Here is a 13,398-nt window from a genome sequence, read left to right on the forward strand (position 1 = left end):
CTCGGACTAGAAAATTAAGAATTGTGACTCCCAAGCCAGGGCTCTCTCCATCACAGCATGTAGCGAAAAGAAAAGCACTAATAAAAAAAATTCTTATTGTTTATCTATAAGCAAAATGTAAATGTGCTTTCATAAGTGACTCAGTTGTAGTCAATGCATGTGTTGAGACTGTTGGGTAGGAAGAGGTTCGCACCTTCTGTTCCACTTGCCGTGGCCAATTGAATAGAATCCTGATTTACTTTCTTATTCTGCTTCACAGTATGCCACTATGTTGCTGCTTTGGATGCCAATGATACGTACCCTGAGAAAAATGACATGTTTTCTGGGGACCAAAGCACAGATGGGTTCAAGCTATCTTTAGTAACTGAAGTGTTCTCAGGAAATGAATATGACTACTATGAAGAGTATGAGGAAGACCCACAACTGTCTGGATATATCTTAGATGATTCAATCAGAGGTGAGTAAAAAAAAATCAAGTGAAAGGTGGCATAGGAATATGTAAATATGCCAAGCATTCTGGTAAGGGAAACTACCCTCCAGCTTTTCTAATGGATCTGCTTCAAACACACAGCTATCTCCTTTCCTTGCTTGATATAGGAATCAGTCAGTCTATAAATAGTTCAGTGCTAAGCATCTGCTAGCTATGTGAGCCTGGGCAAGTCACTGTCAAATGTTTGCCACTGTCAAATGTATTGGGGAAGAAAATGACAAGCCATTCCAATATCTTTGCCAAGAAAAACCTAACTAGGATTAGAGAGAGTCAAACATGACTGAAAAGCAATAGAAGAAGCTCCGGGAATATAAAAAAGGCAAAAACATGATACCTGTTCTTAAGGGACTCACATTCTGATGTGAGAGAAAACATGTAAACAAATATGTGTATAAAAGATATGACAGAATGAATTCAGTCATCTCAGAAGATACTAGCAGGGGAGTTAGAGGGGACAGAGACCTTCAATGGCCACCCAGAGAAGATAGGCTTTAAACTGAGTCTTGGAGATGATGGCAGCTATTGGGCAGAGATGAGACAGGACAGCATCCCACACATGTAGGCCAGTGAGGGCAAAGGTACAATCAGGCCATGGAGTGACTCTTGGGAGGAGCAGTAAGAGGGCAGGTGTTGCTGGATCATTAAGTAGGGGGAGTGGAGTAAAATGGGAGAAGACTGGGTATCCAGGAAGGGTTTGAGTAGTAAAGGATTTTCAGTATCAAGCAGAATGTTTTCTGTTTGATCCTAAAACTGTTTTTCTTCGTCAATTGTGAAGTCCAACAGGAGTTTCTTAGAAATTAGTTCCCAGTGTGTATAGTGGCCTGATCCCTGAATGTGTAGTCAGGACAACCATATCTTGACTGTACTACTTATTATAGGCAAATCTTTCCTCTCATGTGGAAAATGAGAGACTTGAACTAGAATGTTCTCTAAGACCCCTTTCATCTTTGAATTCCATATTCATACCCATGACTTTTTGATATATATATATATATATATATATATATATATATGTATGTATTTGCTATATTGTGAAAAGCAATGTTACATTTCAGAAAGAGAAATAGATTTGGAATGGGAAGACCTGACTTTTAAGTCTCCCTCTGACATGTTGTAGCTGGGTGGCTAGATATTTCTGAGTTGAATTGCTCAGTATTAAATAAATAACAATATTTGCAGTAAACACTTCACATCATCTTTATTAGGAAAGCACAGTAAAACTCAAAAGATCTGAGGTAAATGTACACTATCTTCTTTTTTTCATTTTTCCACTTTTTCCTTGAATGTAATTATGTTGGCAATGCAGTGAACAGACCCTAAAGGATGTTGATAATGGGTCTGGAGAAAATAAGCTTTAGAATTTCCAGAAAAATATTAAATTGTTACAACATCTATAGGTACAGGAGATTTTAACTCAATATTGAGTTTAAAAATTTAGTCTTGTAAATAGTTTAGTGAAAAAACAAAACTGCCTTTCATATATGTACTTATATCTAGATTGATATATAGAGAAAATTACAAATTTCTATAATTGCATTTTACCTCTAGTAGAAAACAAAATCAAAGAGTTACAATGCTGGGGCGGCTAGGTGGCGTAGTGGATGAAGCACTGGCCTTGGAGTAAGGAGTACCTGGGTTCAAATCCAGTCTCACACACTTAATAATTACCTAGCTGTGTGGCCTTGGACAAGCCACTTAACCCCATGTGCCTTGCAAAAATCTAAAAAAAAAAAGAGATACAATGCTACCCAAATCATTTTCACATTCTCTGAGAAAATGGGGAATTGTTTCTTCTCTGAGAAAATAGGGAATTGGATCTTCAATTTCAATTTTTAAAAAGAAGATTCAGTAACTTTTAAAAAGTACCTTTAGCTAAAATCTATTTGAAGCCTAAACCTGTCTAGCAAAAGTTCATCTACTCCTTCTTGAATGGCTCCTGAGCACAGTAGACTATGTCATTACAATTCTCCATGATATTCTAACATTTCCCCATGAGTAAACCCTAATACTCTATTGTTGTCCCCATGACTTCGATTTGGTACCTAACACTTTGACAGAGGTTAGTGTCTGAGATAGAAAAAAATATGTCAAAGGTATGTAGTGGGGACTCTATTCCTTCTATCCCATTCTTAACCATGTTTTTGTAAGTTGGTAGGGTTAGAAGGGTGGGCAAATATAAAGAAGGGGATAGGAATGTCTATTATAAAGGGTCAGAATGTGTTTTAAATTTATATTAAATTTGATTTAGAAGAAATCATTTCTGAGTATCAATATAATATAATCTGCCTTCATATATGACAAGTTTCTGACATCTTAACTGCCTAGGTTAAATAAATGTAAGCAGGGGGAAAAGAGTCATTTTTAAAAATCCAGTTTATTATGACATAGAAGTGTTTTTTAACATTTAAAGTATGATCTATTCATTTTTCTGAACATCTCTGAAAAGCTCAAGTTGAATGTCCATGGGGTTAACCATCTATTAAAACATTTCAGTAACTCATAAATTGTTTATGAGCTGGCTCTTTTCTTTCATCTGTTTGTGTGTGTGTGTGTGTGTGTGTGTGTGAGAGAGAGAGAGAGAGAGAGAGAGAGAGAGAGAGAGAGAGAGAGAGAGAGAGAGATAAAGCAATGTTCACTGATTCTGAGTTCTTAATTAATGTGCTAGGCCCTGATCTATGTACCTAACTATCCACTGATCTAAAGTAAGAAACGTTAAGGTTAAACTCATAGCTTTATTTTTTCTGTTAGGATATAGCCAACATGTCAATTGATCATTTCCTTAAGTATAGACTTTCTTCAATTTCCTTGGAATGAGTTCCAGCATAACTTGATCTAATATCTTGTATGCCATGGGCCCTTGGTGAAAATTAAGTATAGGTGTGTGGATGTTAGTATTATTGTTGCTATTCATTGTTCCCATATGATTGACTAATTGCTTTTGCAACTAATTTATATTATTTCTCCCTTCTCCCATCCTACCCTACTCCCAATCATCCGATTTTTTATATTTGCCTTATCAGTAAAGCCACATGATGGCAAGCAGGAAACTCCCAATCATGATATGTTAACCTCAAGGAACTTACATTCTAGTGGGGGAAGGCAAAACATGAAAAGGAGGTGAAAACTGTGGGGGAGTACAGACATGAAGACATGGGATGGCAAAATCTAGAGGGTCATATACCAGGGCACAATGACGTTTATGATGAAGTTGGAAAAAGTAATGGGAAGAAATTTTAATACAAAGTTAATGAATAGCTTAATTAGATATGTGGAAAAGTGAAATTCATTGAAGGTTTGAATTATTTACATTGTTGAAATTTCTCTCATATTATTTTTTAATAAAATCATAACTTTTGACAAGTGACAAAATTCATTACTCTGGGTTTCATCATTTGTTAGTATGTACTAGTAAGAAAATTGACTATAAATAATCCAGTAAACCTGTTAGTTATACCAGAGCAATTTAGTCCAGATTCTGATAGACAAGTTCTATTACAAAAGTCCAATTTTATTCTCTGGTGGTTCACTTAATTCTAATTTTTCTTCATTCTAATTCTCATGAAGTAGAAATATATAGGTAAAAGAGCACTGAACAGGAAGTCAGAGGCTTAGATCCAAGCTTCATCTTTGCCACTTTTTAGCTGTAGGAGCTTTGGCAAGCTACTGCCTCTTTCCTCATCTGTAAAATGAGGGAATGGGACTCTATGATGTTAATTGAGCTTTTTCTAGTCTTATTCATTATTGAGATCATTTAAGGGTCTCTCATTCAACAAGCATAATTCCTATTGTTAGTAATAATCTGAAAATTGAATGCATCCAATAGAAAAATTAATTCCTTGGCTATAAAACTGGAACAGTAAAAATAAGATTTTAAAATATGTGTTCCAAATCATTTTTGGAGGGGGTGCTTATTTATATATTTCAGGAACCCATAGATGATTGTAGATTTCTCAAGGTATGGAAGTTGTTCATTTGAAAGAAACACTAGGAAAGTGTTTTTCCTTCTTATATATCAAAATGGAAACAATTATTTTTCCCTTAACAAAACATTCTTTTCTTTCCCCCAGTTGAACAAGTGATGAAACCCAAGAAAAATCGAACAGAAAGTGGAAAAAACTCTAAGACCAGAAGAAAGAACAACAAAGACAGAAAGAAAAAGCCGAAAAAGATGGTGAATCCATGTGATGAAAAATACAAACATTTTTGTATTCATGGTGAATGCAAATACATAGAAAGTCTAGGAGTAGTGACTTGCAAGTGAGTTGTTCTATGTCGTGTTAATGTTTTCATTTCCTATTCTACCAAGGCAGAGATCCTTCACTATCCACTTTGCTTTTCAGAGTAATTCATCACCCAAATATGTCAATAGTTTTCCTAAAGTAAAAAATAAATGTACTGTTATTAATTTTCAGATTTCTCTAATTGAGAATTCTGATCCTTTATAATAAACATTCCTATCCCCTTCTTTATATTTGCCCACCCTCTTAGCTCTAGGATTTACCAACTTACAAACACATGGTCAAGAATGGGATAGAAGGAATGGAAGCCCCACTACATGCCTTCGATATGTTTTTTCTATCTCAGACACTAATTATCTATCATGTAAATTAAGTGATAGTATGATTTTTTAAACTGCATAACAAATCATTGAACTCATCAGTAGGTCATAAAATAGAATATGAAGAATAAAAAGGTGTGTCTTCTTGGAATATCACACCCAAACTAATCTCAACTTGTTCTACTACTGACAGACATTCTAATATATAATATGGTGTTGTAAGGTACTTACCTTCTTTCCCTTCCAAATTTCATTTGAATGAATGCTTCCAAGACTTGAGAGACCTGGAGATAATATGACCAAGTGGACTTTTCAATCTGAATTACATTGTTTGATTTGTAGGTGTCATACAAATTTTTTTGGTGAACGGTGTGGAGAACAATCAATGAAGACCCACAGTACAAGAGATGGGGGACACTCCATCACAGTACTAGCCATTGTGACTGCCCTACTGTCAGTGCTTTGCTTTTCAGCCATTGTCGTCATTATCATCCAGTAAGTATGACAATATGCAAATTCCTGTTTCAGAATCTTCTAGAATAGGAGACAATTTTCCCAAGGCCACTCCCAGAACTCCCTGTTGAATTGTGTCAGAAAGGTGTTCAAGAATAAGTTGTTAAGTGGTTAAGTTACTATTTTATAACCTTGAATATAAAAGTGAAGCATCTACATGAATTATAATGGCATTTGGACTATCATGAAAATTAAGCGTATAATGTTATTTGGGGGAAATATAGAAAATCTTATTTGGGAGAATATAGAAAATGTATAGAAAATGTTATTTGGAGGAAATATAGAAAATTGATAGGATGTTGCTATACACCCGTCCTCTAACCCTAATCAAAAAGGTTTCCCAGACAGAAAAAAAAAAATCCTGCTTCCTTGTAAACCTTTGAAAGCATCTAAAGAGATTTTCTCTCACCCAGAATTAATTTAACACTCATTTAGTAAGCACTTAGTTCCTGCCAGGAATTATATTAATGGCTTGAAAGTCTGCCCCTTCTCTAAAGGGGTTCACAGTATAATTGGGAAAGGGGGATAGAAGAGGCAAAAGGCAAACAACTTCTTGTTGTTGAGGTGTTTTCCAGTGATGTCTGATTCTATTCAGCATTTTCTTGTCAAAGATACCAGTGTGGTTTGCCATTTCCTTCTCCAGATCATTTACAGATGAGGAAACTGAGTCGAACAGGGTTTGCAGTACAGTGGAAAGAGCACTAACTTAAAAGGGAAGAAAAATTGGGTTTGAATCTCACTTCTGGCACTCCCTGATTATATTACCTTGGGCAAGTCACAGTCTCATTGGGCCTTAGTGTTTTCATCTTTGAAATAAGGGGGTTGGACTACGTGGTTTCTGAGGTCCCTCAAGAATTATACCATCTTCAATAAGTTGACAATCATAAAAGACAAGGGATTTGTTTTAAGAAGTAATCCTGTCAGGGCAGCTAGGTTGCACAGTGGATAGAGCACCAGCCCTGGAGTCAGGAGTACCTGAGTTCAAATCTGACCTCAGACACTTAATAATAACCTAGCTGTGTGGCCCTGGGCAAGCCACATAACCCCATTGCCTTGCAAAAAAACTAAAAAAGGAAAAAAAAGAAGTAATCCTCTCTACAGTTAGTGAATACTAACTAGGTGGCACAATGGATAAGAGTGTATCCAACCTAAGAAGAACTGAGTTCAAATCTAGCCTCGAAGTATTATTACTTTTATGACCCTGAGCAAGTCACTTAACCCTGTTTGCTTAAATGATCTGGAGAGGAAAATGTCAAACCACTTCATTTTCTTTGCCAAGAAAACCCCCAAATGGAGTCATGAAGAGTCAGCCATGACTAGACAACAAAAATCAGGGTCATACTCCCAGTCAAGGTCATACTCTTAGAATCTGCTTTGTTGCTTTTAGAGATGCCAACATTTTATTGTTCTGGCCGAGGGAATTAGCCTGACAAATATTCAACAGGGTGATTCATGGTCTTGCTAAAGGAGCTTGAGAAACATCATGAATTCATGAGTCTAAATTTTCAGTCTCAGAAATTACTTTGATTGGTGGATTGTGTATGTACAACACCACTCCTGCCTTTCAGGAAATAGAGTCCTCCTATTTTGTGTTCATTGTTTATTATTACTGCATATGCAAATCTTGATTTGATTACAAAGAATGATGAAATGATACCCCATGTTGTTTCATTATTCATGTCAAATTAGAAGCTAAGTCTAAGGTTGTTATAACTACAGTTGGAGTCTGATTTTTTAATGCTAATATTTCCAACTTGATGAAGAAAAATCTTTAGACAAAATGTACTCCTTTTATCTTAATGAGAAGTCTGAAAAAAGAAAAATATACTTCCCTTCAAAATGGACATTATCCCCTTATATTCTCTTCTTTATCTTTAGCAAAAGACATTTCTAGGTCAGGTCTTTGTCACCTCTTACCTGAACTGTTAAAATGGCCTTCAACTGGTCTCTCTGCCCCCTCTCTCTTCCCTCCCACATCAAAATGTCATCCATGGGATCATGGGGAATATGAAACTCTAAGAACAGAGTACTATTATAGAAATCATTCTTAGAACCAGTATTGGGGTTCAAATTCTAATTCCCAAGTATGTAGTCATGACTAATTCTTTCATGACTCAGTTTCTTCATTTCTAAAAAGGTGTAGGACTAGATGATTTCAAGATGCTTCCAATCGAAATCTCAACTTCTATTCTAAGAGAAACTTAACACATGCCATTTGTAGGAGCTTATCTTGAAAGGACATATGCTATTTCCATCATTCAATAAAATGATCTTTTATTAAGCATCTGCTGTATGCTAAGAACTGGGGATGCCAAGATAAAAAAAATGATCCCAATACTCTCAAAACTTATATTTTTATTCAAGTTAGATGGCATACCCAAGTGTGCTCCAAAGAAAAATGACCTTGTATCTACCCTCAAGGGGCTTGCAGTTAAGGAGGGGAGGAGGAAAGGAGAGGTAGGAAAGATATAAGTATATAGATGACTATAGAAAAATGGGGCATCTAGGTGGCACACTGGATAGAGCACTGAAGTCAGGAGAACCAGAATTCAAATCCAGTCTCAGATACTTAAGACACCTAGCTGTGTGACCTTGGGCAAGTCACTTAACCCCATTGCCTTGCAAAAAGAAAAAAGGCAGGACCTGGTCAATTCCTTTTTAAAAGTACAAACTGAGTAGAATAGGATTCAAAAGAGAAAGAAGAAACATACTTTGGGAAACCAAGAAGGCTTTATGGGAGGAATTTTTGACCTGGACCTTAAATAGGAAAAGGCAGGTAGGAGAAAGAAGCAAGCATTTTTTAAGCATTTACTAACACTAAGGACTTCAAAAATAGTAGCATATTTGATCCTCATAATAGCCTGGGAGATAGGTTCATTTGATATCTCTCTTTTACAGTTGAGGAAATTTAGGCAGTTGCCCAGGGTCACACATCAAAGAGGGGACTGAGGTCATAAAGATGAGTGTTCTTGATTTCAATTACAGTTCTCTATCTACCTGGCTGCCCATGATAACTGTGTAGAAGGATAAACCTCAATTACAATGAATTATTTCTCTTTCCAGGATTCGGAAATCACATACCAATGTTCATGACAAAGAAGCTGAAGAAAGAAAGCACCTCCAACAAGAAAGTGGAAATGGATCTTTTAGAGTATAGCTGACAGTAGCTTACAGGTCTGTGTTTTAATATTGGATTCCTTGTAATATATTCATTTGTTTGAAGGTGGGATGGCTATTTTAACAAAGAAATGTTCTAATGAACTGATAAATTAGTTGACCATGGTATGTGCAGTCAGGTCTAATTCCTTTGCTTAAGGTAGACCATCCCATGTTGGGTTGGATATAATTTTTTTTTTTGGCAAGGCAATGGGGATTGGTTGAGTGACTTGCCCAAGGTCACACAGCTAGGTAATTATTAAGTGTCTGAGACCAGATTTGAACTCAGATCCTCCCATCTCCAGGACTGGTGTTCTATCCACTGTGCCACCTTGCTGCCCCTGGTACAAATTCTGTCTAGTCTCAACACAGTTTTAAGAGTCAACAAGACTACTCTGGTAATTTGAACTTGAGATAGATCCTACGGCTATAGTATCATATTCCTATCTACTGGAGCTAAGAGCATTATTGTAGGTAGGAGTAGTTTTGAATAACTCCTGACTACATAGTATTGAATTGAATCCAGATAAACTGCTAAGAAATAAGACAGAATGAATGCCATTTTAGCCTAGCGCACTGTCTTATAGGGATGGATTCCAAACAAACTTGCCACTAATATTCAGGGCTACTTCACAGCCTTTCTCCTGGTTCTATGCTTATACCATGAAAATAATAATAGAATGAATAAATAAAATCATAAATGAATAAATAAGCAAACAACCAAATAAAATAGAAATTATGTATGCTTCCTTGTAAGAAGTAGAAATAATTGTTTCTCAACACCTTCTGGTTATATATTAGTCTGACTGATAGTTTAAACAGTGCAGTTCTTTTACCAAAGAAGGGACATATAAAGATAAATGTAGCAGTGATAGCAAAATTGAGGTCAAAGTGGTAGGAAGGAAGGCCACCAGAGTGGTCTTCTAGCTAGTAATTTTATTTAATTCTCATTTTTTCCTATTTTTTTTCTTGATGCCGATTTGGAAATAAATTCATAGATTCCTCATGGTATATATGTATATTATTTCTTAACAGGATATCCAGCTGAAGATGAAATAATGGACTTATCACAACTGCACTTGCCAAGACTCATTTTTTTTCCTTGTGGGTCATCAGAAAATTGTTTATTCTGATGGTTTTTAACTTTCAAATTTCAACTTTTCTGCTGAAAATCTTAGTATTTCTGTACATACAGAAGCATGGAAACCATAAAGAGTATGTTTCCATTTGTAAATAGTTTATTTATTATTTAATGGAAGTATATTTATTTTATAATTCATTAAACTTTTTAAAAAATCAAACAGATTGAATGTCTGAAGTCTCATTCTTGGGTTCTCTTGAACTCAGTATATTTTTCTCCATTCAAGCAAGCTTGACTAATGAAACAGTCTTTTCACCCTTCTAAGTTGCTTTATTAATTTCTATTATCTCAGAAAGCTTCTTTTAGTTGACAAAATCTAAATGGAAATGAATTAGTCATAAACGTAGTCAATTTTGCTGAAGTTTTCTTAGTACCAAGTCATAGGAAGACCTTCATATCTTCCAGATGCTCCCATCATAGTGGGAAAGTCAATACATATCCAATCCAATCTAATAAATATTAAGTAGCTCTGCTAACATTCTGCTAAGTTCTGAGGATACAATTTTACTTCTTTTTTATTCATTTACATTTAAATACAAAATAGAAGAGGAAAAATGGAACATTTCCATGTTTAGAGCAGAATATGAAAGAGGATTTGATATAAAATGATAAATATCCATTTCACGAAAAGCTGTGATAGATTTGGGGGTACAATTAATAAAAGTAAGATGGTCCCTGCCCTCAAGGAGTTTACAATCTAAAGGAGAAAACAGTGTAGAAAAGGAGACAAGAAAATGACAAGGAAGGAAATGGAGCACAGTGAGGAATTCCATGGAGTAGAAACTAGGCAAGCAGCAGATACAAAGGAGAGTGAGCAGCAGAGAGGCCAGCTTCTGGCCTCTGTAAAGAAAGGCAATATGAGGAGTTTGAAAATCTACCCATTAGCCCTCCAAATAGAGGAAAAAAGAGGCTGAGGAAGGTGGGGTCCTTAAGGTTTGAGTTAGCTACACTATTGAGAGTTTCAAAGTGATGATCTTATCATGGAAAGGGGCATCTCATTCCATGGAGCAGCATATGAAACATGGAATAAGAAAATTGAGATTCTTCTGTAATACGGAAAGCTTCCATGATTCTGCTAATGGTAACACTGCTTTTAAATTTACCTTCCACCAATAAAACAGTATCCATTTGTAATATTGAACTTTTCGACAACATTAAAGACTTTGGTGGCAAGAATTTCCATTTCCACATCTTCAAGAGTTTTGCTGAAGAAGTAGCTGTCAGTCCAATACTTGTAAGGGCTTATTCCCTGAACTATAGCTGTAGGATCTGGCATAGAGGGGGGCCAAAGGGGGAAGATGTCTATTTTCAGGGTTCTTTGGACTCAAGGTCCTGGTTATCTCCACTGGATTCTGAAGGGAAATGTCAGCTAAGACAATAATGGTTGTTTGACTTTCCTGGAACATGTTATCTGCTGGGTCTCCTTCAGGGTACATTGTTCTTTTAGTAAGCATTCATTTTATTTTATTTCTTGAGATAGTTAAAATGTTCTGAACTTAAACACTTGTTATAGACAAAAAACTAAAAAAAGATTGTTTATAAAACTGAATTTCCATTCCATATTGCTTACTATTTTAATAAATATATAATAATTCAATATATTTTCAAAATTGTCCTACTGATTTGTGCTTCCTTCTGAATTTCCTTCTGTACTCCTCTGTGCATTGTAAAAATATTTCCATGGCCTTCTGGTTTTTTTTGCATCACTATCACCATCTAGTCTGCTTTCCAACACCTCCTTCTCAACTTAAAAAACAAATTTTAACATCTTGTAATAACATAATCAAGCCAAACAGATCCAGGTGGTATCCAAGTCCCAAAATGAAGATGTGGTTATTTGAGACTTTGATCAGAGTTCACTTCACTCTGCATCAGTTCCTTTTCCCCAGGATTTTCTCAAATCATCTCTTTCATCATTTCTTATAGCTCAGTAACATCTCAGCACATTCTTACCACCATCTAGTTAGGTATTCACTAACTGATGGGCATGCTCTTAGTTTGCAAAGCATTGCTAGCTTTCATTTCCCAGATAAGGAAACAAATAATGAAGAGAATTTCCCAGATCATTCATAAGCTCTGATTCCAAATCTGGCATTAGTTCTGAACAAAATGACCTTCCTAGCCTGGTTGAACTCTTCACCAGAAGTTGGGGAGAGAAACAGCAAATTGAATGAAGATGGTCGGAGTTACTATGGAGATATGAATGAAGAGAGATGACTAAGAATGGAACCCTTGAAAATAGGAACATAACCTGTTGTAACATGGAGGAAGAATAATGAAAGTAAGGAGGTGGGGTGGGGGTGGGGGATAACTTAGTGAAGAGAGCTCTTTTGTGCAGGTTTGGGTGAGAGTTTCCCCTCTTCCCGCCTGGTTTCCACCCTGGGCTTCTATCATTCTGACAGGTTTTTGATAGCTGGCAAGAATTGCTCAAAGCTTAGCAATTGCTTCATTTCTTTCTTTCTTTCTTTCTTTCTTTCTTTCTTTCTTTCTTTCTTTCTTTCTTTCTTTCTTTCTTTCTTTTTGCAAGGCAATGAGGTTAAGAGGCTTGCCCAAGGCCACACAGCTAGGTAATTATTAAGTGTCTGAGGTTGGATTTGAACTCAGGTACTCCTGACTCCAGGGCCGGTGCTCTATCCATTGCACCACCTAGCCACCCCCAATGGCTTCATTTCTTGATGAAAATCTTTTAATGCTTTACAGAGTTAAAAAAAAGATCATTCTCCACTAATTCATATGTACTTTTCTTTTTAAGAGTATGCAAATTATTTATTTTTATTTAGATGCCAACATATGGTCACATGGATGGCCCATTCAAAAATAATTTCCTATTTCCTCATTTTACTCTGATATGAAAAATACTCATTCAACAGACATTTATTAAATGTCTGCTGTATTGTTGTGCCATAAGAAATGATGAGCAAGATGCTCAGAAAAAAGCTATCCATCCCTAGAGGAAGAAGTGATGATGTCTGAACATAGATTAAAGTATACTATTTTGTTTTATTTTTCTTGAGGTTTTTTTTTAACCTGCTTTTTCTTTTATAATTTGTCTAATATGGAAATATGTTTTGTATGACTGAACATGTATAATCAATATCATATCACTTGCCTTCTCAATGAGAAGGAAGGGGACAAAGGAAGGGAGAGAATTTGGAACTCAAAAGTTTTTTTTTTAAAATTCAAAGTTAATTTTACATGTAATTGGGGAAAATAAAATATTAAAAACCCCAAATGCTTCATATATATATGTATGTATACATATATATGTATATGGAAGGAATATTGAGAGATACAAAGATATGAGTCTATACATATCATTCCCTCCACTCAACAGCATATCTCTTACCTCTAGGATATTACATTAATGTTTTGGTTTAACATTTAAATCTGCCACTTTCCTAGACTTAATTGAAATAATTTCCCTTCACTCATACTACCTTCCATCAAACTGGCATTCTTTTTGTTTATCATACACAACATTTCATTTTTCATCTCTGTTTTTGCAAAGGTTGTTGTCCAATAACTACTAGTATCTACCTC

The 13,398-nt window shown here is 35.6% G+C and overlaps 1 protein-coding gene across 1 annotated transcript; it reads left to right on the forward strand.

Moving 5' to 3' along the window:
* The first annotated feature begins 221 nt into the window (after positions 1-221).
* On the forward strand, positions 222-9,911 carry AREG (amphiregulin). Its single transcript, XM_074227381.1, has 5 exons — positions 222-457; positions 4,558-4,747; positions 5,391-5,543; positions 8,625-8,735; positions 9,753-9,911. Exons 1-4 carry the CDS (start codon positions 316-318, stop codon positions 8,716-8,718), a joined length of 579 nt encoding a protein of 192 aa, XP_074083482.1. The 5' UTR covers positions 222-315; the 3' UTR covers positions 8,719-8,735; positions 9,753-9,911.
* The last annotated feature ends 3,487 nt before the right edge of the window (positions 9,912-13,398 follow it).

The sequence above is a fragment of the Macrotis lagotis genome, chromosome 3, assembly GCF_037893015.1.
Source record: "Macrotis lagotis isolate mMagLag1 chromosome 3, bilby.v1.9.chrom.fasta, whole genome shotgun sequence".
NCBI lineage: Eukaryota > Metazoa > Chordata > Mammalia > Peramelemorphia > Peramelidae > Macrotis > Macrotis lagotis.